This window comes from Poecile atricapillus, chromosome 13 (assembly GCF_030490865.1).
Source record: "Poecile atricapillus isolate bPoeAtr1 chromosome 13, bPoeAtr1.hap1, whole genome shotgun sequence".
Lineage (NCBI taxonomy): Eukaryota > Metazoa > Chordata > Aves > Passeriformes > Paridae > Poecile > Poecile atricapillus.
In genome coordinates this window covers 1,090,434-1,114,649 of record NC_081261.1, presented here as the reverse complement: position 1 = coordinate 1,114,649, position 24,216 = coordinate 1,090,434, and the positions used below count along the sequence as shown (strand labels likewise).

Here is a 24,216-nt window from a genome sequence, read left to right as displayed (position 1 = left end):
CCTCACACCCATCACTGCCCCATCCTCACCAGGACAGCCTCAAGGTGCCCGGAATTACTTGTGAACAGCTTGTAGAAGAGACATGTTTACTTAATAAATAAATACAAATAACATATGGCAGGTACTAGCATGAAATACACACTATTGATGTTGTGAGGGAGGCCAAGGTCTGAGGCTGGAGCTTTGCCTGGTTCAGCTGAACATGCCCAGCTGGCACTTACCAGGCTGGCCCTGGGTAGCAGGACTGGTGCTGCAATCTGGAATTGCTCGAGGGCATGTCAGAAGCCACACACCTGGATGGATAAATACATTAACACACAATAAGTGCCTGGGGAGTTTTTGCCTTAGAATGCCTGGGGACACAAAATGGGAACCGGCGTGATCCTTGGGCACATTTCTGAGTGCCTGCCCAGGGCAGGTCCTGGGAGCTGCAGCGTGGGCATGGCACACGTGGGCACATGGCTGAGGGTCATGGCACACAGCTGAGGGTCATGGCACATGTGGGGACACAGCTGAGGGTCATGGCACACGTGGGCACACAGCTGAGGGTCATGGCACATGTGGGCACACGGCTGAGGGTCATGGCACACATGGGCACACATGACTGAGGGTCATGGCACACGTGGGCACACATGGCTGAGGGTCATGGCACACATGGGCACACGGCTGAGGGTCATGGCACACGGCTGAGGGTCATGGCACACATGGGCACACAGCTGAGGGTCATGGCACACAGCTGAGGGTCATGGCACACAGCTGAGGGTCATGGCACATGGCTGAGGGTCATGGCACACGTGGGCACACGGCTGAGGGTCATGGCACACATGGCTGAGGGTCATGGCACACGGCTGAGGGTCATGGCACACGTGGGCACACGGCTGAGGGTCATGGCACACGGCTGAGGGTCATGGCACATGGCTGAGGGTCATGGCACACGGCTGAGGGTCATGGCACATGGCTGAGGGTCATGGCACACATGGGCACACGGCTGAGGGCAGGGGGAGATGGGGCCCCCTGGACCTTGGGAGGATGTCAGAGCTCGTCCCCTCATCTCTGCAAAGCTTCGTGCAGAACAAAGGGGCTTTGGCTACATTGGCAAAGCCTTGACCTAAAGCTCGGAGCTCTGCTGAGCTCTAAGGAGGCAGCAGCAGTCGGGTTTTGGGATTTGGGGCCATCTCTGAGCCTCGGGGCCGGGTCTCAGTCAGCTGAGACGGGCAGTGGCAGGAAGAGGATCGCCTTCTGGCCGTAGTGAGTCCGCGGGCCCAGCTTGCTGTTCCCGTTCTTCTTCAGCCCCACAAACCAGTTCTTGTCCGCGTGCAGTTTGGAGACGTAGGTGTTGTAATGGTTTTCTTCGAGCCTTTCCAGGAACAGACACTCCTCACCCAGTAACTGCTGGAAGAGAGCCCGAGGAAGGGCAGTGAGCCGTGGGCATGGGGCTGCTCCTGACGTGACAATCCCAGCCCAGCTCTCCCCTCTAAGATGCCATCCAGACCCGCCTCTGAGATTCCCACACCCCAGTAAAGCTCTGATTTAAACTGTGGGGTGGCTGGCCTTGATTTACTCCCCTGGGCCACTCCTGTAGCAAGGTATCTGTGACTGGGAATTTTAATTGGTTTTAATTTTAAACCAGCCCCGTGCTCCGTGAGCTGCTCCTGACCCTGGCTCCTGCTCTGGCCCTGAGCTGTGTGGTGGCAGCTGCAGGCTCAGAGCACAGAACCAGAATGGTTTGGGTTGGAAAGGACCTTAAGGAGCTCCAGCTTGGGCAGGGACATCTACACCAGGTGGCAGCTGCCAGGGGGCTGCAGAGCAGCTGCTGCTCCAGGTATGAAACACAACATTTATCGAGTGTCAGGTAGGAAATACAATATTTGTCAGAGGTAGGGCAGTAAATGACATGATTTGGTAATTTATTTATATCCCCCCCCAAATAAAGCCAGATGCAGAGTGGCCGTGCCAGAATCACAAACAGAGCCCTAATTATTGCCTGTGCTTTGCATTAGCGAGCTGTGAGGTTTGTGCAGCCCTCTGATGGGCGATCCCACGGGATCCTGGTGCTTACCGAGCCGTAGAGCAGCCCGTTGGTGTCCATGGCCAGGTACTGCCCCGACTGCGTGCTCCTGATGTGCACCACCCCCACGCTCTCCGCGCTCAGCTGCAGCTGAACTGGCAGGAAAAATAAAACAACAACAACAGTGAGAGGAAAAGAGGAAAAGGAGGGGAAAAAGAGCGGTCAGGAAGGTTACTGGGGTATTTGGTTGAAGTCTGGCTTATAAAGAGTTTATAGGAAACAGTACAGTGTGTAATAAAAGTGTCTCCTTGTACCCTCTTCTTCAAAGAAATCCCACAGCCATCCTTTAGGAACCAAAAACCAATTTTCCCCTTATTTTACATCAAAGGAAGGGCAGCCTTTTGGTTACGATGCTGGAATGGGACACAGGAGATTGGGGTTTTAATTCTGGCTCTAATTTACAAATTTCTCATGTGGTTTGACAAGACACTTAAGGAGTGACATATGAAGAGGTATTTTGAGAGCTAAGCCAGGGATGGGCAGCCTGCAGCTGCCTGCACTGCAAACCCCTGATCCAAAGCCTCTCTTCCAGCTGTCTGCTGCAGCTGCCTTGGTCTGGTGTGTTGTAGGTGGACAGTGGGGAAATAGAAAAGGCTGTGCCTGCAGTCACAGTGACTTGCAAATTCCAGCTCTTCCATCTTGTTCCCATCTCATAGGCAGCCTTTTTCCCTAAGATTTATAACAGCAATATTTAGGTTGGTTGGAATGAAGTATGAACGGATGTCTCTGCTCCAGCTCCTTCCTTCCTGTTTATACTTAATTTATTTATCCTTATTTAGATGAGGTAAAAGGCAATGTTACCTCTTGGCCTGGTGGAACACCCATTCCAGTGAAATCTTTGCTGTAATGGTTCACATTCTTCATTTTTGGCATTTCCTGCTCAGTAAATGATAGTTAATTAGGAAATTGTGTGGGTGCAGGTTTGCAGGAATGCTTGGCCCCTGTGCCTGCCTGCTTTAGGCTGGGAATGTGCACTGGGAAAACCACAGCCCACCTGCATTCCCCGAGGTGCTGCAGAGCTGGGACCTGGCTGAGGAGCAAAGGGAGGAAAGGGAAATGGGATGAAATGATGATACTGTTCCAAAAATGTCCCTGAGAGAGGGGACTGAGGGACCCTCCTGCTGCCAGTGGGGATGTTGAGATTATTGGCCCCAGAGGGAGGGAGAACAGTGGATCCAGAGGAAGGAGCTTGTGCACTAAATTCTTACAGGTTCTCTTACAGGTCTGTACCCAGATTTCCTTCCATGAAGGAATGGGATGAAAAGGGGAAAAGGAGGATTTTTATAGAGATGAGCATGAGAACCTGCAGTGTCCAGGGAAGTTTTCTTTCCATTCCTTGGTGCGAGCTTGGAATGCCCACCTAAAGGATGTGGGAACTGGATCCTGATGTGGGGCTGGACAACAAAGGCTTAGAGAGAGTGACTCCTTCTGCTCTTCTTAGAGATCCTCCCTGACTCTGAGGCCATTTAAGAGAAGAATTCTTGATATTTATCTGGAAGAAAATGCACATGGGCACTGGCAGCTGGCAGAGCACCGGTGCAGCTGGAACACTGCTGTCCCCACTGTCCTGATGAGCCGCGGGTGTTTCTGTGTCTTGTCCCTCCCTGGGGCTGGCAGGAGCGTGTCCCAGCTGGGTGACAACATCCCACAGTGCCAGCCGTGGGCTGGGCTGCTCCTCTGGCACACCAGGGAGTGATTTTGAGTGGTTCCATCATTTTCCAGGCGCAGGGCAGGACCGTGGGCAGCCGCAGGTGCTCAGAGCAGGGTCCCTCTCATCAGGGCTGCTCTGCTGGCACAGAGCCCTTTCAGGAGTTTCCTCTGTAAATATTAGTATATTCCTATAGCCCAGTTTACCAGAGCATTTACAGGAGGTTCCTTTCTGGCAGAGGTTTGCAAAGACGTGGCCAGCAGCCAGGGAGGAGTGAGCGTGCCGGGGTGCAGGACCTGCCTGCACCACTCCAAGGTGCTGGATTCGCTTTTCCAGAGGGAAAAGGACCGGGCTGTGTGACAGCATCCGTGCTGTGAGACAACAGACTGCCACAGGAGTGGGTGCTCATGTCCTTGGTAGCTCCCCATGTCCCAGGAGGTGCCTCCTTGGTCCTGACCTCCCCTTCTGACTCCAGCAAAGCCTCTGGAAAATGCTGCAGGGACCCTGCCTGAGCTCAGACCACCTCTCCTGGCGTGCTTGTGAGCCCAGCTCTGTCTCCTGCAGATCCTTTGGGTCACCATCCAGCCTTTCCCAGGAGTTTGAGGGTTATGGGCCAGGTTTATTCCTGGCTGGAGGCTGGAGCAGCACGCTGCATTTATGCAGCCTCAGGGAGCTCATCTTCATCCATCCCCCAGCACGGCCTGGTGCCGGGAGACAGAGTTTGTAACTAAAACTCGGCTCTAAACTGCCTGACATTACACCAACAACAGCGAGAGGAAAGGTTAAGTTTGGGGGAGAAGCCACATGTGTGTTTGCGGTTTAAAGAAAATAAAAGTCCTTTTCTTAGCACTTTGTAAGTCTGGCTTGGCTCCTCCCAGCCCTTCCTTGCAGCGAGGCAGGAGCCCGGCAGGTCCCGGTCCCATTCCAGAAAATGTTCGGGATAAGAAGAGCCCAGCCCCAGCAGGAGCTCTGCCCTGTGGCCCGTCCACCTCTCCTGGGTAAGAAAAACCCTCGGGGGAGTTTTTGGTAACACAAAAAGCGTCAAGTTCCCAATGGTTCCTTGGAAGGACAAGGCGGGGGCTGCAGGAGCAGCTGCTCCCGGCAGAGATCCCGGAGCCAGCAGGGTTGGGATGGGACAGCTGAGGGGACACCTGGCCAGGGACACCGGGAAATGGCTGTGGAGCACGGATGGCAAAGCAAAGAGAGCACAGAATTCCATGTGAGTGTGGGGGCTGCCCCGAGCCCTCCCTGTGTGACCCAGCCCTGCCAGGTCCCCTCTGCTGCCACGGGGTGAAGCTCAGAGAAATCTATTTATAAACACCAGAAACATCTATTTATAAACCTCTACACTTCCACAGCCCACACCTCTCCCCTCCCCTGCTCCTCAGGTGTGCCCGGCCCCCGGGAGCTGTGCTGCGGCACAAAACTCCTCCGGATGGCTTTTCCCCATCTCCCCCCATCCCCAGCGGGTGTGAACAGAGCAAGGAGGGTCCCGAGAAGGGAAGAAGAGCTTTGCTCACTGTGCTGGTCGCTGCGGTCCCTGGTGCCATCCACGGTGCCGTCCGGGAGGATGCGCAGGAAATGCCCCCCGTTGCTGCAGTACAGCAGCTTGGGTTTCTTGTAGTTGCCCGAGGGGAGGTTGAATTTTTCCGTCAGGGCGCTGAAGGTGGAGATTTCCCCCTCGGCCATCCCGCAGGCTGCAAGAGAGGTGAGGGCAGGGCTGGCACCGAGTGCTGGGCACACTCTGCTGTGCGGGATTTAAAGGCAGGGAGGGATGCCCGGGGTCCCGGGCAGGTGATTCACAGCGCTGGCACTGCCCAAGGTGATGCTCCCCCAGCGTGGGAGGCTGCGGGGGGCTGTCTCCTCTCCGCCTGGGGCTGGGCTGGAGGGACTCCGTCCTTTTAATTTTATCGCAGTGAATTCTGTTTTTCTTCTCCTTTCTATTGACGTACGCGCTAAAATTACACACTCAGAAAACCGGTTTGAAAAACACCCGGTGTCTGATTGGAACCCACAAGAGGCGGGAAGGGAGCCCAGGTAAAACCCTCTCTCCACTATTATAACTCTCAAACACAATTATGAGCAGGAATTGCAACACCCACCGTGTGTCAGGTAGTAAATATTGCTCATCTCTTGGCACTCTGCAGCTCACCTGGCCCAGGAACACACATGGAAAAGGTCAGGACACAGTTAGATGTGCTGGGAGATGAGCAAGGGGCAGGAGCTTTCACTGCCTGGGCTGAGCAGATTTACCCAGACACTGATCAATGTGGAAAATGGGAATTTTGAGTCTAGGATATGCCATGAATCAACCAACAGCATCTCAGTGCCTAAAGGGGCTCCAGGAGAGCTGGAGAGGGGCTTTGGTCAAGGATCTGGAGTGACAGGGTAAGGGGGAATGGCTCCCAGTGCCAGAGAGCAGGGTTAGATGAATTTTGGGAAGAAATCCTTCCCTATGAGGGTGGGCAGGGCTGGCAGAGGGTGCCCAGAGCATCTGAGGCTGCCCCTGGATCCCTGGCAGTGCCCAAGGCCAGGCTGGACACTGGGACTTGGGGCAAGCTGGTCTAATGAAATCTCATATTGAAGCCTCATTTTGCTGGAGACTGTGGTCACAATCCATGTTTAAGCAGATGCTGTGCCAAAACCTGAAGGCATCACCAGACCAATCAAAGAAAATGCAGTGGATGTTGGAGGCTGAGAAGTGCTGTCACAGAAGTGCATCAGGAGATGCCACAGGTGGGGGCCAGAGTCCCACGGATATTCCAGGTGCAGTCATGTTTTTAGCCTAGAAACTACATTTAAAATGTCCCACAAATTCTTTCTGTCTTTCATACACAGAGTTCTGTTGTGCTTGGAGAGAAGTGGATTTATGAACAGAAAAAGACATGGCACAGAATAAATCTAGATACAGGAAATTGCTTTAAATGTCATGTATTCCCACAGCTATATTATGGAAAATATTTTATAGTCACTGTTTATATGTGTTTGTAGATTGTAAAAATGTCTCTTTAGCACTGAGTGGTGCTACTGGTACGTTGGGATGGAGCCAGTACCAGACTGTGTGGGTTTGCTGTGCTGCTTGGAGTGCCCTGGGAGATACTGAGGGTGGCAGCTCTGCAGCACACGTGTGCATACACAGAGAATCGCTAAACATTTGGCTCTGAACTCTTTAGCATTTAAAAAATACACAAAAACAGCTGCAAGAGAGAGGAGCTACTCCTGGAAATGGATCCCAGATGCCTGCAGAGAGTAAAAACCTCTGGAAGTTGGATTGCTAAAAGCAGAACCCCTGGAGATAAAAGCTGTGGCTGTTGGGGAGAGCAGCCCCAGCACTGCACCAGCTCTGCTTCGTACAGACTTCAGCCCAGGCTCTCAGACACCCCATCTGACCCAGATTTGGGGATTTTGGGAAGTGCTTTCTGGAGTCACAACATAGGCCAGCCCCCATCTCTTGCCATGAGGTTGGAGATGCAGCCTCAGAAGCTCCAGGTGATACCAAATACAGACTCAAAATCTTTTCTAAACACCACAGTCAGGTGAAATTATTTCTTGGAGTGTCTGCTCCCTACATTTTTTTTTCTCTCAAGACATCACATTTTCCATGCAGCTCAGTTTCCTTGTGCCAGCCTTTTTCTGAAGGAAACCCCCAGGTCACCCAGGGTGGCACACAGGGCTCTGCCCCTCCTCTGAGCTTTAACCAAGCACTGGGTAATTTCCTACAACCAAAGCTTTTCCTGAGCCTTTATCTGAGGGTAAAGGCACCCAGAAGTGTCCTGGGTTGATGATGGATGGTACTGGGAAGCAAACACCCCCGAGCCAAGAGCTCTGAGCAGGATCTCAGCAAACCCTGCAGGCAGCAGGGGTGAGGAGCAGGCTGGGTTCTACCCACACCTCAAGGTCTGAGGGCATCTCCAGGCAGCTTGACCAGAGCACCCCAACTGGAAACAGCTTCTTCATCATCACTTACTTCCTCTAGGTTATTTTTTGCTGTTTTTAGGAAGGCTGCAGTGCTTGCCAGCTGCCCTGACTGCCCCAGCAAAGCTCAGTGAACACTTTTCCACTCCCCTCGCCTCCCCGTGCTAAATACTATCGCTGTTCTCAGACTTTATGGCCATGGAGTTGTTCCTCCACAAACACCACCACTCATGGCCCTACCATTATACTTTTGGCAGGAACATGTTAGGTTTTTAGGGGAATTAAAACACGAGTGAGAGAGAGAACCTGAACCAAAGACAACATAAAGGACCTTATTTCTTTGGGTAGAAGCCCAACAATGCTATTAAATAGCTCAAAGCAGAACAGAAAGCTCTCTCAAATATGCAAAGCTGAGAGACACCACACTCCAGTGGTTATTTGGTGTCCCATGGAGAAAGGAAAATGTTCCGAGGGGAGATTGCTGTGAGAGGGGAACTGACCCCGCCGGTCGCAGCAGGATGATGATTTGGAGCTGAGCTGGAGTCTCTTTGCCCAAGGGCTGCTGTGTTTGTGGCTCCTCTTTCCTCCAGCTCTGTGTAACAGCCTTGCTGTGCTGCCTGAGAGAAAACCCCAGCGAGGATGAATCCCTGGGAGCAGCACCGGGATAGCCCCAGCTCCATCTGCAGCGTGGGGAGCTGGGAGCACCCGGCTCCTTCTCCTGGATGGAGATGTCAGCAGCCCAAAGGATCAGAAATCATTTCTGAAGGTAAAAAAAAAGACTTAGGGAGTGAGCTAAACATGAATGTTGATTTGATCCAGGTCCTGCTGAGCCGTGGTGGCTGAGCTGAGCTGCTCCCCACAGCTCGGAGGGAGAGGAGCCCGGCGCTGGCCGCAATAGCTGCGAAATTCTGAGAAGTTTGGGGTCGGTTCCAAACTTTATCACTGGCCAAACCAGTGGCTTTGATGTGAAATCCCAAACTCTGCAAGCATCTGACTGAGCATGGAGGGCTGGTGGTGCTGCCAATATCAGAGTGTGAGCTCTGGAATAGCAGCACCCGCTGGGAGCCCTGGAAGGAGCGGGGACCTTTCCTCTCTGCTCTGAAAATACTACTGCCTCTCTGCACTACACAGCTCTCCTCTGCATGGCAAAGGTGGTGTTGATGGAAATGTGTGGGATTCCTAATGGTCCAAAAGCTTTTGCATGTCGGAATTGCCAGGAACTTTTGTGGATTTTTATTTTTTTCATGGGTCCTGTGGCACAAATTTAGTGGCCAGCAAGGGCTCAACCCAGGGGTAGCCAGGCTGAGATGGACCTTTTTTATTTAGGGATGAAATACCTGGCTACTACATGGAGAAAAGCAGAAGTATCTCACCTACTGGGTTAAAACCAGACTGGATTGATTCAAATACACCAAAATTGTCCTTGGCTTTGGATACAATCTTTTATGTAGGGTTGGAAAGAAATGTTCTGTGTGGCCTCTGACTGGCCATGGTGATGAAAAGTGCAGTTAATCACAATTGTCATTTAGATGATCAGCTAAAGATCACACAGAGAACTCCAGAGAGATGAGAAGCTGCTAAACCCAGGAGTCTCCTGAGGTTTTGTCCAACTCTGGTTAATGAGATCAGTGTCTCCTGAGCCTGGCTCTGGTGAGTTCAGTGGAAACACTCCAGTTGGTTTCACTTTGGAAAGTGTTATTTTCTCCATTAAAGCAGAAATCCTGTTTCTTCCCGAGGACATGTGACTCAGCTGGGGTCAGACAGCATCACCTCCTGATGGGCTCCCTTCCCATTCCCACTGCTGACTGCAGCCACCTGAACAGAGCAGCCACTTCCCAGGCAGCTCAGACACTCCACATGGGAATGGAAAACTCAACAGGTAGAATATTTTTAAGGAATTCAGGCTCTGAATTGCCTTTCCTGGAGGTTCCTGTGGGTTTTAGGATGATCTGAGATCTACCCAGGCATGTGGAACAAACATCTCAGATAAACAGGGATTTTATTCATCATGAGTTTTGGAGAACCATTTCATGGGATGGATTTCCTCATGCAGGAAAGGATTAGAGACCAGGCAGAGGTTTCCTCATGCTCTGGTTGCTGCAGGAGCAGCTCGGTGGGGCTGGGGTTATCATCAGCATGGGCAGCCTGCAAGGGCTGGCTCCCCTCCCAAGGGCTGGCAGTGCAAGGCACAGCTCGAATTCCTTGGGCTGTACATCCTCTCAGAAGGATTTAATAAATGATTAGGCAAAGCATACATAAATATGGAATAGATCACTCTGTGAGCACCAGTGGAATGCATTGGCTCGTTTCTAGTCTTGTTTATAGCCAGGTGATTTTATCTCTAGCAATGTGATTACCTGCTTAATGAAATATTTATCAGGTGGGTTTTACCCTTTGCAAGTGGAATATGTTGTGTCAAGTGCCACCAAAAGTATCAAAATCAATTTAACTAATGCCTGCTGTCATCATTGCCTGCTCTGCACCAGAAAAGAGCCATTCCACTCAGCCACACTGGATTTGTGGCAGGTAAAACACAGGGGCTGTAAAGCTGAAACTCCAGCAGTTTCCTGAGGGGGTGTCACTAATGGCTGGTGGCCAACACAGCAGCACCACGGGAGGGACAGGGTTAACCCATCCCAGCCCTCAGGGATGCCCAAGGGATGTCCTGGAGCCAGCTGTGGCTTCTTCAGAGCTTCAGAGCCCGGTTCACCCGAGCTGCTGCTCCCCCCTGGGACAGCCCTACAACATCCCACCAAACCGGCCGTGTCCCTGGGGAGACAGGAAAACCAAGAGATCTCCACTTTCTAATTTCCTTCCCGCCTCTCCCACCTCCCTCCCACCCCTTGCCACCCGGTGATTAACTTAATTGCAGTTCCAGCTCCAGGAGCAAACCCAGCCCCAGAGCAGGAGCTTTGCCAGGAAGGTCTTGCCCCGTGTCCTGCCTGGGCTGGGACCAAGAGCAGAGACACGAACACGAGTGGCCCTGGCTGTGCACGCAAATCCCACAGATCTGAGCCCCGTGCCCCAGAGCAAGCTGGATGTGTGGGACCTGCTGGGTGGGAAGAACACCCTGGACAGGGCATCACCAGAGCTCAGTCCCTCCAGCCAGGGATGGGCTGGAGGATGTGCTGCTCCCAGGGGAGACCTCTGGGGTTCCCAGTGGAGGCAAAGCGAGAGCCCTGGGCTCCCCCTTCCCTCCAGGACACAGCAGGTCCTGTCTGCCCTTTCCAGCTGCCCTTTCCCTCTCCCCTTTCCCTCTCCTGGTGCCGAGAGCAGAGCAAAGCTTCATCTCTGCTCCTGTGCTTTGCTGCCTCCCAGCAGCTCGTTCCAGCACCGGGAGCAGCACTGACAGGTGCCACGAGTGACACCAGTCTGTCCCTGGCACCCGAGGAGGGTGGCTCTGTCCTGCCGAGGCTGCTGAGGACTCAGGGGCCACACACCGGGCACAGGAGCCCTGTTTTGGGTTTGCCTCCTTGGTTACGGCCAGGGCTGTGGGCAGCTCTCCTCCCTGGACCTGCCAGCGCTTGGCTTCCAGGGAAAGGCACCTGGAGGGAGTGGAGACCATGGGAGATGAGCTGATTGTTGGCTGAAGTGTTGGTGATGATGTGGGAAACCCCTGGGGATGGGGGACACTCCGTGTGCCCCCGGGATCCTGCTCAGCACCCCCAGACTGGGGGGCCCTGCAGTGGCTCCCATCCCCTCCCTGCCCAGGATGCGCTGCCCGGCTCCTGCAGGCAGGAGACTCATCTGGTGACAGGGGAGACACAGCTGGTGACACGGGAGACTCAGCTGGTGACAGGGGAGACTCACTGGTGACAGGAGAGACTCAGCTGGTGACAGGGGAGACTCAGCTGGTGACACAGGAGACTCACTGGTGACAGGAGAGACTCAGCTGGTGACAGGGGAGACTCAGCTGGTGACAGGGGAGACTCAGCTGGTGACAGGGGACACTCAGCTGGTGACACAGGAGACTCACTGGTGACACAGGAGACACAGCTGGTGACAGGGGAGACTCACTGGTGACACAGGAGACTCACTGGTGACAGGGGAGGCTCAGCTGGTGACAGGGGAGGCTCACTGGTGACACAGGAGACTCAGCTGGTGACACAGGAGACTCAGCTGGTGACAGGGGAGACTCAGCTGGTGACAGGAGAGACTCAGCTGGTGACACAGGAGACTCACTGGTGACACAGGAGGCTCACTGGTGACACAGGGGGCTCACTGGTGACACAGGAGACTCAGCTGGTGACACAGGAGACTCAGCTGGTGACAGGGGAGACTCACTGGTGACACAGGAGGCTCACTGGTGACACAGGAGGCTCACTGGTGACACAGGAGACTCACTGGTGACAGGGGAGACTCACTGGTGACAGGGGAGACTCAGCTGGTGACAGGGGAGACTCAGCTGGTGACACAGGAGGCTCACTGGTGACACAGGAGGCTCATTGGTGACACAGGAGACTCATTGGTGACACAGGAGACTCAGCTGGTGACACAGGAGGCTCACTGGTGACACAGGAGGCTCACTGGTGACACAGGAGGCTCATTGGTGACACAGGAGACTCACTGGTGACACAGGAGGCTCACTGGTGACATGGGAGGCTCATTGGTGACACAGGAGGCTCAGCTGATGACACAGGAGGCTCATTGGTGACACAGGAGGCTCATTGGTGACACTTCAGCCAGCTGGGAGTGTCCCCATCCCCTGCCAGCCGTCCCCGGTGTCCGTGCAGGACCCTGGGCACAGAGCCAGACCACAGAGCCCCGCTGTGGCTGTCTGGGCTGGCACTGCAGGTGTGGCTGCCCCGCGCCCACGGACACACGGACGGACACACGGACGGATGGATGACGCCTAAAGACAAACTCCAGCCCCAGAAGTTCCCTCTGTGCTGTCAATCCAAGCGTGATCTGGCTCTGCTGTTGCACCATGTCCCGTGTGAGCCCTCCAACCCCACCCCGAGCCAAGGCCGTGTTCTGTCGCTCTGTCCTGGTCACCCTCTGGCAGCCCTCGCCTCCCCTCGGTGCTCACACGGCTCCAACACCTCCCAGGCTGCTGCTCATGGGGCTGGAACAGGGAGAGAAGAGCAGGAATGTCAGTTCCTGCAGCTGGCCCTCTGAAGGGCGGCCAAACCCAGCCAAGGGTTGGCTCCAGCTTCAAAACTGGGCTTTGGGTTCAGCCTTTATCCCCTGTCCTTCCCCAGAGAAGCAGAGGATGCTGGAATGGAGGGTTTCATCTCCAGGCCAAGTGAAACCCCACATCCATCCTGGTGGTTAACCATCAGTAGACATACCATGGCTCAGAAACCCAACTTCCTCCAGCACAGCCTCCGTCTGCGCTGTTCCAAGGAAAATCTCTTGGTTTCTGGGTTCACCATAAGCTCAGCAGTGATTTACTATGGAAATGTGCAGGGAGTTAATGGTGTTCATCCTGCAGGGTTTGTGTGAGGGCTGTACAGCTGCTCTTTTTAACATCTAAGTAAGACTGGCTGGAAGAATCCTGTTCTTAATTCTGTTGTCCAATGTCTGATTTTAAATTCAGCCTCTAGTACCCCTGGATGCCAACTCCTGTTTTTTTCCTCCAAGCTGCCTGAGTAAGGAGCTTGAGCTGTTGCTCAATAACAGTGCAATGAAAGCTTGAGTTAATAATGGCTATTACCAGGAAAATCCTCCAATAAATAATAATTTTCTTATCTGCATGACTTTGGGACTGGAGAAAATGCCTTCCAGTGAAAAGCTGCAGCGTGTAGGAGTGGGCAAGGAGTGTTGCAGATGCAAGATCAGAGCAAGGCAAGCTCAGGGCTGAATCTTGTTAAATGCAGATGAGTGGGTCAGCAAAAAAAACCTGGAATTAGTGTGGCTAAGTAGTCAATGGAGTAAAGTAAGGAGAGCAGCTGTGCATCTCCACCTCTTGTGGTTGGTGGAGCCAGACAGGTCATTGCTTTGGTCTGTGTTCTTCAGGCACACACTGGGGGGTTCTCAGCTCTGGGTGGCTCTGGGGGCCATGGGCACCGAGCTCTCTGTGTCACCCCCAGCTCTGACCTCGGCACTGAGTCACTCCCTGGGACCTGCCAGACCCCGTGGAAGGCACAGCCCTCATTTCTGCTCCTGCTGTCCCAGACAGGGACACGAGGGACACCTGTGTCCCTGCAGAGCCGGGCACCTGCCTGGGCCCTGCTGTGACGTGTGTGACCACAGGCTGTGACAGCAGCAGGAGCTGCCACACCGCTCCAAGGAAAACAGCCCTGCCTCGGCTTTCCATTACACAACCCTCCGAGGGAAGGGGATGTTCTCTGGGTGCTTCTGCCCCTTCTCATCTCTGTAAACAACAAAGCCCCACAAAGGGCACAGTGCAGGACAGAAAGCTGCAATTTTAACAACCTGCTGAGCCTCAGCCCCTGAGCTCTCACCCACACTGGCTATTTCCAGCTCCCGAGTGGGCAGTTTAGAGACACCGCGGCGTTTCTTGTGCCCGCTGTCTCCACAGCTGCTCTAGGGGAAAGCTGTGGGGCCAGGCTGGCCCACAGCCACGCAGCCAAGGATCATGGAATGCCAGCATGGTTTGGGTTGGAAGGGCTTTAAAGCCCATCCAGTGCCCCCCAGCCATGGCAGGGACACCTCCCACTGTCCCAGGTGCTCCCAGCCCTGTCCAGCCTGGCCTTGGGCACTGCCAGGGGTCCAGGGGCAGCCACAGCTGCTCTGCTGTGATGCTTCTGGTAATCAAGAGGGAAAGATGCCCTGGTTTGTCTAAATGCAAAAAAAAAACCCCACACTAAACCAAAATTGTTGGCACTAGCAGGCAGAGTGTGGGGATCAGCAGCTGCTGTGTCCCCTGCCCTGCTGGGAGTGCCACAACCAGGACCCCGAGGGGTTTTTACCTTTTCCTTACTCGTGAGCTGCACATTCAGCCCTGCACTGGGATCCCCAGGGAGTCAGGGAGAATCCCCTGTGGTGTGTGGGGGGATCACATCCACACCAGGGCAGGTGTGAGCTCCAAGATCCCATTTGGAGTCTGGCAGCCAGTAACTCTTCCCATCAAGTGGAAGCTTTTGTGAACACCCTGCAGCAATGGGAATACTGAGGAAGGGGAAGGGAGGGTGTTTAATTTGATGTTAAATACTTGTACTTTATGTCCAAAATTTGACATTCAATAGAGAATCAAGTATCAAGGGAGATGGAAATTCAAGAGGAAAAAGCTGCACAGTTGGGTAGTTTTGTGTACAGCACCCTCATGTCCTGTGGGGCTGTGCAGCTGTCGGAGATAGAACGATGGATCTCTCTGGGAAAAACAAGGAACCTCTCTGGGACAAACCTAGCTGGAGTGGGGGAAAGCAGGGCAGCCTTGGGGTCTGCCAGTCATGGATACAGGAATGGCCCTGTGCCAGGTCTGGGGGTTTGGGAATGCGTGGAGGGGACAGTGGATGGCACAGGGATGCAGGAGCTGCCTGCCCCAGGCAGCGTGTGCCAGGGAGAGGGGCAGGCAGCACTGGGTGGCCTGGCACTGAGATCCCTCATCATTTCCAGGGGGTTTGTGGTGTGCAGAGAGCATCTGGGATAAGCAAAGGGCTCAGATCTGGAGTTCATCTTGGGATGCTCAGAGCGGGATTTGTCACGGTAAAGATCTCCCCCTCCTGTCTGCCCCGGAGCGAGGATGAGAGCAGAGAAGGGAAACCACTCCTCAGGCTCCTGCTCTTGTTCCTTGGCCTGAGCATGGGGCAGAATAACCTCAGTGTGCAGCTGGGACTGCCTGACCCCCTGGGCTGGGAATGCCCCGTGGGACCAGCATCCATCAGGGTGGGCAACTGTGCCCCTCACTGGGGTCCCTGCCAGGCTGGCTCCACCCTGGGGGGCTGTAGCAGTGGATGTGGCACTTGGGGACATGGGTCACTGGTGGCCTTGGCAGTGCAGGGGAATGGTTGGACGTCATGATTTGAGAGGGGTTTCCTAAACTGGAGAGCTCTTGGATTGTGGTTCTGCAGAAACAGGGTCCCTGTGCAGGTGAGAGCTGGCAAGGCTGGTCTGCAGGTGGGACAGGCAGATTTACCAACCCTGGAGCTGTGGAAAGATCTGAGATGAAGGCTGACACCCAGATCTAAATGAAGAGCCAGGAGCAAGGGCAGACTGTGAGCAGCAGTGGGTGATGCTGTGAGTCAGGGATGAACTGTGTGCCCAGACTGCAGTGGGCACATCCCTGGGAGGATGGCTCAGGGCAGACACCACCACTCCCAAAAGGAGTCTGAGGGGGACAAAAGGGTTTTAGGTGCCGTGCCATGAGTCAGTGGCACCTGGGCACAGCAGCCAGCCTGGTTCCCACACCCTGTGAAACCCCTTTGTGTCCTCAGGGACAGCTGCCAGGCTGTGACACTGTGGGCTGGGGACTCTGCCTGTGGCATCCCAGCTTGTTCCTTTCCCCAGCAGCCCTCTGAGTCTGCTCCTTTCCCCAGCAGCCCTCTCAGTCTGCTGCTTTCCCTGGGCAAGGGGGGAGTTTGGGGGGTGGGGAAAGCACAAACAGAAGGGGAAAGGGGCTCTTCTGAGCTCCCTTCTGAGTTATAGACCCAGCAGAATGGGGTTTGTTACCTAATTAAAACAGAGGTCAGGCTTTAGGCTGGCCCATGGGTGCACGTTAATGATGCTGTGCTGGGCTTAATAGAACTTTAGCACTGGCTGTGTATTAGCTGATCTTTAAGGGAATTCCTAAATACTATATATTTATTATATACATAATCTATTTATTATCTATGTATTATCTATTATCTATTATCTATTATCTATTATCTATTATCTATTATCTATTATCTATTATCTATTATATATTATATATTATATATTATATATTATATATTATATATTATATATTATATATTATATATTATATATTATATATTATATATTATATATTATATATTATATATTATATATTATATATTATATTCTGGGGACTGTGAGTCTGTCTCAGCCTTTCTCTGCCACCTTCAGCAGATGGGAACGGAGCACTTTTGTTGTTCAGTTTTAGAGAAGCAGGAGCTGTGGCAGTTTTGGCACTGCAGGTGCCAGGTGCAGAGTGTCTGTGCCCCCCAGAGCTGCCTCACTCCCAGCATGAGGCACAGGTCCCCATCCCTCGGTGGCAGTGCCACCTGTCCCGTTAAACACCGACACATTTGGGGGAATATAAAACCTGCAAATCACTGATTGCTGCTGCTCTGCATGGCCCTGGCCTCTGCTCTGCTTCTCCAACAGCTTTAATCCAGCAGATTCTGATGAATCTGAACTCTGAGTCAGGCACCTTTCAGACACGGGGGGAGAGGGAGGATTCCTGCATCCACAGCAGAGACCATGACAGAGCCATTGTGTCTCTCGCTGAACAGGTTTGCAACAAATCCTTCTGCAAAGAGATTTTTATTGTGAGGTTTCTGTTTGAAAGACAGAGCCAGCCAGAGCCAGCCCCCACGATAATCCCTGACAGCTCTGCAGTGCCAGACAATGCTCACAGGATTCCTAAAAATGCCCCAGCCATGAGTCAGTGCCCGCTGTGCCCAGGAGGGAGAAGTGCTGGTACCCAGGGGCAGCCTGGCAGGTCAGGACAGTTTTTACCTCCCTGGAATATACTTTTTTTTTCAGGGAATATTTACTAAAAAGGTTTGTAAGATCCAGTGCAAGTGCTAATGTGTTTTGAGGGAAATAAAAAAGGGGAAAAAAAAACCCAAAAAACCGGGGATGGAATAAGCAAGGAAGGCTGAAAGAGAAATGGGGGCTAAAGGTGAAAAGGAGCCTGGAAAAGAATTGGAGTCACAAGGCTGGGGAGGAGAAAAGTGAAGGCTGAGGAGTGCAAGAGAAAAAAAAAAAGGTTGATCAGAAATAAAAACAAAGACAGAAAAAATAGAAGCTGCAAAAGGGTAGAGGACCAAGAAAGGGTGAGAGGGGAAAGAAATGCAGAGGCTGAAAAGGGCAGGAGGCCAAAATAAAGTGGGAGGCCAAAGGAAAAGTAGAGACAAAATAAAAGTGGAAGGTGAAAAGGGGTGGGAGGATGAAGAGGCACACGAGACATACGGGAAGGCCTGGCCCAAAGAGGGGTCTAAAGTTTAATGGGTTCCTCAGGCAGGACAGGGCTCAGTGGTGATAAGGCAGCACAATATCCAATTGTTCTCCCTGCACACGGCTCAGCCCAGCTTCCTGCGGGCCCGGGATCTGCAGGAACACACACTTGGGATCTGCTGCACACAATTCTCTCCAGCCAGACCCACAGCCCTGCAAGCCCTTTGGATAAACTTTCCTTCCCAGCTCCACCTCAGCCCAGGGGATGAACTTTTCCTCCCGAGCTCCCTCAATGACTTTGGCCTTCCTCCCACTGCTGAGACCTTGATCTTCCTCCCAGCTGAGGCAGCTCCTCATGCAGCTGGCTCTGGCTCCTTGCCCTTATTCCCAACCAGCTGAGGCAGAGCCCTGCGGCACCGGGACCCCCGGGACAGAGGGGACAGGGACCTGAGGCTGTCAGGGGGCCAGGACAGGGACCTGAGGCTGCCAGGGGGGACAGGACAGGACAGGGACCTGAGGCTGTCAGGGGGGACAGGACAGGACAGGACAGGACAGGACAGGGACCTGAGGCTGTCAGGGGGACAGGACAGGACAGGACAGGACAGGGACCTGAGGCTGTCAGGGGGACAGGACAGGACAGGACAGGACAGGACAGGGACCTGAGGCTGTCAGAGGGGACAGGACAGGATAGGACAGGGACCTGAGGCTGCCAGGGGGGACAGGACAGGGACCTGAGGCTGTCAGAGGGGACAGGACAGGACAGGACAGGACAGGACAGGACAGGACAGGACAGGGACCTGAGGCTGTCAGGGGGGACAGGACAGGACAGGACAGGGACCTGAGGCTGTCAGGGGGACAGGACAGGACAGGACAGGGACCTGAGGCTGTCAGGGGGACAGGACAGAGACCTGAGGCTGCCAGGGGGGACAGTACAGGACAGGGATCTGAGGCTGCCAAGGGGGACAGGACAGGGACCTGAGGCTGTCAGAGGGGACAGGACAGGGACATGAGGCTGTCAGGGGGGACAGGACAGGGACCTGAGGCTGTCAGAGGGGACAGGACAGGGACATGAGGCTGCCAAGGGGGACAGGACAGGACAGGGACCTGAGGCTGTCAGAGGGACAGGACAGGGACCTGCTGCTGCCCTGTCAGGGGTTTCACCTTTGCTAAATGGCCTGAAGGAGCCAAGAGGCTGCAGGTGCTGGCAAGGGAAGGGGCGGTGGGGACGTGTGGCCCCGGGGCTGTGTCTCAGCCTGACACCTGCACCCCCAGCCAGGGAGATTGGAGCCTGCAGGAATTTGTGTTTGGCACCTTCAGTTTGGCTGAGAGAGCAGCTCAGAGCTCGCTGGTGATGAGGTTTGGCTGTCAGGCCCTTCAGGATAATCCCTGTGGTGTTATTTTAGCCATAATTCATAGAATCATCACAGAATGGTTGGAGTTGGAAGGGACCTTAAAGCTCATCCAGTGCCACCCCTGCCCTGGGCAGGGACACCTCCCACTGTCCCAGGCTGCTCCAAACCCTGTCCAACCTGGCCTTGGGCGCTGCCAGGGATCCAGGGGCATTCCCTAATCATAATTAATTGCCCAGAGAAGCTGTGGTTTCCCCAAACCGTTCTATGGTTCTGTGATTTATTTGTTTTGGATCAGAAATGAACCCTTTATAATGCTGTGTCACTGCAACAATTTTCCTTTCTGTTTGTCGTTCTGTCTGCTCAAGGGTTTTTTTTAGTTTGTTTGGTTTGCTTTTTTTAATGGTCCAAATATTGTGTTTTGCCATTTAAAATGTTTGGGATTTAGGAAATTTCTATTCAAATTCTGATCTACCCGGAGCTGCAGGTAATTTGGAGATTGTTATTTGGAGCGATGCTCCCATTGCTGAGCCACTCTTCCCTCCCAGGATTTGGGGGCACCTGCAGGGTTTTGGGGGGTTTGTCCCAGCTGGGGGGAGCAACACCCTGCCTAAAAAACCCTCTAAAGGCGTCCGTGGGGAAGGCACCTGCTGCCTCAGCCCATCCCAGCCCGACCCTGCACTCCGGATCCTCCCTGTGCCCCTGGCTCTGAGCACCCCGCGGGGCTCTGGAGCTGCCAGAACATTCCCTGGCTCCCCGCGGAGCATCCACCAGCATCCCGAGGGGATCCCAGAGGCTGCAGGGGATGCCCTGGGCTCTGTTCGAGCATCCCGCGGGTGTCCGTGGGGCGCTCAGAGCATCCCGTGGGGCTCAGCCCCCCTCGCCCCCCGGCCCGCACCTACCGGAGCTGAGCGGCGCTCCCGGCTGCGGCTCCCGAGCCGATGGAACGGAGCGAGCGGGGATGAGGAGGAGGAGGATGAGGAGGGTGAGGAGGGTGAGGAGGATGAGGAGGATGAGGAGGGTGAGGAGGATGAGGAGGATGAGGAGGATGAGGAGGGTGAGGAGGGTGAGGAGGATGAGGAGGAGCTGCCGCGGGGCGGGGGAGCGGCGGGAGGATGCGGGGGGAGGAAGGGGGAGGCTGAGCGCATCCAGCCGCACAGCGGGGCCGGGCACCTGCCCGCACTGCCCGGCCCCGGGGGCTGGGGCTGAGCCCCCCGGGCAGCAGGAGAGGGAAAAACCCCCCAGAAACCGGAGCGGAACCGGCCTTCCTCTCCCTCGTCTGCCTCAGTGCCTCCGGGAAGGCGATGAGCTCCCTCATTGCAGCCATCCCCGAGTGGCCCGGGCGGTGGGGACGGGGTCCCTGCCCTCGCCATGGGGTCCCTGCCCTCGCCGTGGGGTCCCTGCCCTCGCCGTGGGGTCCCTGCCCTCCCCGGGGGCAGCCCCAGGGCTATGCCGAGCTCAGCCGCTGGCACCGGGAGAGCCTGGCCTTAAAAGCCGACGCGTTCCGGGAGCGCTGTCAGGCGGATAAAATGCAGCTCTGTCCCCGGGGATGGGCGCTGGAGCCCGGCGGCAGCGCTGGCTCTGCCCTGGGGCTGTGCCGGGACATCGCCGGGGGCCAGGGTGGGCTCGGGGCTCAGGGGGGAGATCAGGGATGGGCTCGGGGCTCAGGGGGGCTCAGGGATGGGCTCGGGGCTCAGGGGGGCTCAGGGATGGGGTCGGGGCTCGGGGGGTGCCGGGGGTGGGATCGGGGCTCAGGGGGCTCAGGGATGGGCTCGGGGCTCAGGGGGCTCAGGGATGGGCTCGGGGCTCAGGGGGGCTCAGGGATGGGCTCGGGGTTCAGGGGGGCTCAGGGATGGGCTCGGGGCTCAGGGGGGGGCTCAGGGATGGGCTCGGGGCTCAGAGGGGCTCAGGGATGGGCTCGGGGCTCAGGGGGCTCAGGGGGCTCAGGGATGGGTGCTGTGTGCGGTGCCGGGGGTGGGCTCGGGGCTCGGGGGGGGCACAGGGGTGGATGCTGTGTGCCGTGCCAGGTCGCTGCCGCAGCACTAATGAAGCACTAATGAGGCAGTGCCGGAGCCCGAGCGATGATCTGAGCGCTTGGCCGGGCTCCACCAGCCCTTTGGTGCGCTGATGTTCAGGCTGCGTTATCTAAAGCTCGCTCAGAACAGGATTTTAGTCGCGGCTCACGTGGAAGCAGTGTGTTTGGACAGGCATTCCGGGCTGGAAATGCCCTGGCCCAGACGTTTGGATAAAACATTCCCGGGTTGTCTGTGGTTACCAGCGCCTGCTGGGGACAGCTCCTAACGCTCCCCACAGCGCAGGTGGATTCGGAGCTTTCTGGATATATCAATACACATTTTTGCCCCCTTTATTTTGAATAATCCCACCCAAGATTTCCTCTTGCTTTTTCAGAAAATAAAAAGCAGATATAGCCAAACATTCCTGAATCTTAACAGAAGAGCAGGCCAGGCTTTGCCTCAGGCTCTGCTGGGCCAAAGGGTTGTGAGGCCATGAGGAAGATTAGGAAAGACGGGTCCATTTTCTCACTCAAGGAACACCCCCCCCTTGTTTCAGGGGCTGCCCCTCCCTGCAGCCCAGCCCTCCCCACTGGCCCGGCTGCCCTTGCCCCGGTTGTGGCTGGCACACAGCAGCTCTGGTGCGGTGCTTTGGTGCTTTGGTGTCCTGCCAAATTCGCGTCCTTCCTGCCTGTCTCGGGGGCTGATGGCCCCGGGATGGAGCCAAGAGCCGGAGCGGGGCAGACACAGAGCAAACACGGCCTCGGGCAGCGGGATCTGCTCTGGGCACGAGGGAGAGGCTCAAAACCCAGACACCGACAGCGCTGCAGGGACCCCGGGCCCTGCACTGAGAGCCAGAGGGATGGGGACACTGCAGGGATGGGGACACTGCAGGGATGGGGTCTGTTCAGGGATGGGGACACTGCAGGGATGGGGACACTGCAGGGATGGGGGACACTGCAGGGATGGGGACACTGCAGGAATGGGGACACTGCAGGGATGGGGTCTGTTCAGGGGTGGGGTCTGTTCAGGGATGGGGGACACTGCAGGGATGGGGACACTGCAGGAATGGGGACACTGCAGGAATGGGGACACTGCAGGGATGGGGTCTGTTCAGGGGTGGGGTCTGTTCAGGGATGGGGACACTGCAGGGATGGGGTCAGTACAGGGATGGGGACACTGCAGGAATGGGGACACTGAAGGGATGGGGTCAGTACAGGGATGGGGTCTGTTCAGGGATGGGGACATTGCAGGGATGGGGACACTGCAGGAATGGGGTCTGTTCAGGAATGGGGTCTGTTCAGGGGTGGGGGCACTGCAGGGATGGGGTCTGTTCAGGGATGGGGTCAGTACAGGGATGGGGACACTGCAGGAATGGGGACACTGCAGGGATGGGGTCTGTTCAGGGGTGGGGTCAGTACAGGGATGGGGACACTGCAGGGATGGGGACACTGCAGGAATGGGGTCTGTTCAGGGATGGGGGACACTGCAGGGATGGGGACACTGCAGGAATGGGGACACTGCAGGGATGGGGTCTGTTCAGGGGTGGGGTCTGTTCAGGGATGGGGACACTGCAGGGATGGGGTCAGTACAGGGATGGGGACACTGCAGGAATGGGGACACTGAAGGGATGGGGTCTGTTCAGGGGTGGAGACACTGCAGGGATGGGGTCTGTTCAGGGATGGGGTCAGTACAGGGATGGGGACACTGCAGGAATGGGGACACTGCAGGGATGGGGTCTGTTCAGGGGTGGGGTCAGTACAGGGATGGGGTCTGTTCAGGGGTGGGGACACTGCCGTGGCAGCAGCTCTGTCTCTCCCCTGCTCTCCCCAGTCCAGCCGTGCCTGGGCAGTGGCAGCAGGACCTGCAGCAGCTGTCTGCTGTGTTTCTCGGGCTCTCGGGGTGAATTTGATGTGTGGCTGCTGCTGCTGCAGTTCCTGTCCTGCCCCTGCCGGCAGGAGGAACCCGCTCCCCTGGCTGTCCCGTCAGTGTCACACACCTCCATTTGCAATCACGGTGAATAATTAACCACGGAGCCCCAGGAAGCTGCAGGTGCTCCCCTGCCTGGCCCCACACTCGGGCCGTGCCCGTGGGGGCAGCTGAGCCCCAGCCCCGCTGCCCCGGGGGCTCCTCATCCCCCCAAACCTCGCTCCCACAGCAGAAGCCACTTAAGCAAATCTTCCTGCGAGTTTAGAGTGAGACCCACGGGATCCACCAGTGCTGGGCTTTGGTTCCATCCCTCCTGATATTCCTGGAGGACCGGGCGGGCACCGCTCAGCCCAGTACGAGCTGGGAACCAAAGTGAGAGCCCCTCCTGCCCCCTGCCAGCTCCCGGGGCAGAGGAAAAGGAAAAGGAAAAGGAAACCCCACCTGCAGCACACACGTGGAACCAGGAACGTGCTGCAAACCCCGCGGGAGAGGAGTGCGAAGGCGCCGGGGATCTGCCGCCGCAGGATGCGCGGGATGCTGGAAAAGGCACTCACCAGAGGAGGCTCCAGGTGCGCTGGGGGCAGCAGCGCTGCCGAGCTGCCCGGAGATGAGCGGGGATGTGCCGGGCTCTCCCTGCCCCTCGCTCCAGCCCCGGGGCCCGGCAGCTCCTGCCGGGATCGCGGCTCCCGCAGCCGGCCCGGCGGAGCGGCCCCGGGGCGGGCGCGGCTCGGCGCCCGCATAGGACAGGGAACTGTGGATGGATAATCCTTCGCCTTGCTATTTTTTTCCTCTCATGTGATCTTGTTTTTGGACGGCTATTTTGGGGCTGGACTCCAGCCCAGGTGAAAGACAAGGATTGGATCCAGCCTCCCCCTTTCCCGGAGGCCGCTCCAGGAGCTCTGCGCGCCCGCCCGAGGGACAAACCCTGCCACCAACCCTCTCCCTGTCCTGTCCTTTCTGTCCCTTCCAGCCCTGGGGACAGAAGGGATGTCCCTAAAGGGATGGATCGCTGATGGCACCGCTGATGGGAGCGGCGGGGAGCGCCCCGTGCCCGTCACTCTCCATCGCAGGGCTGGCACCGGCTCGGCTGCAGGATCCGAGTGCCCCGGCACCATTTATTCCCCTCTTCGTGCCCGTTTCCCCCCAGAGCAGCCTGGCAGGAAGCTGGCGGGAGATAAATAATTAAAAATATGCTCGGAGCGTGCAGCAGCCTTGGAATGAACCGCGGCGAGCCCCGGCCCCGGGCGCTGCCATCAACCCTCTGAT

The 24,216-nt window shown here is 55.9% G+C and overlaps 1 protein-coding gene across 7 annotated transcripts; it reads right to left on the bottom strand.

Annotated features, from left to right (window-relative positions):
- Positions 1-814: 814 nt before the first annotated feature.
- FGF1 (fibroblast growth factor 1) lies at positions 815-24,213 on the bottom strand. 7 transcript variants are annotated; one of them, XM_058848500.1, is made up of 4 exons: positions 23,505-24,168; positions 5,237-5,413; positions 2,060-2,163; positions 815-1,389 (listed from the first exon to the last, which is right to left on the bottom strand). In XM_058848500.1, exons 2-4 carry the CDS (start codon positions 5,403-5,405, stop codon positions 1,198-1,200), a joined length of 465 nt encoding a protein of 154 aa, XP_058704483.1. In that variant the 5' UTR covers positions 5,406-5,413; positions 23,505-24,168; the 3' UTR covers positions 815-1,197. The 7 variants fall into 7 exon arrangements, with proteins under 7 accessions (XP_058704483.1, XP_058704481.1, XP_058704482.1 ...); XM_058848498.1 differs by lacking the exon at positions 23,505-24,168 and adding an exon at positions 23,392-23,416 and having other exon boundaries at positions 816-1,392; XM_058848499.1 differs by lacking the exon at positions 23,505-24,168 and adding an exon at positions 19,912-20,034 and having other exon boundaries at positions 816-1,392.
- Between the last annotated feature and the right edge of the window lie 3 nt (positions 24,214-24,216).

Bases quoted from the DNA above. Each gene is read 5' to 3' on its own strand.
- FGF1 (XM_058848496.1), bottom strand. From the start codon at position 20,382: ATGGCGAGGGCAGGGACCCCGTCCCCACCGCCCGGGCCACTCGGGGAT. The intron at 12,697-19,911 runs GTAGGTGCGGGC...TCCCTGTTCCAG, and splicing joins GGGAGCGCCGCTCAGCTCCG to CCCCATGAGCAGCAGCCTGG.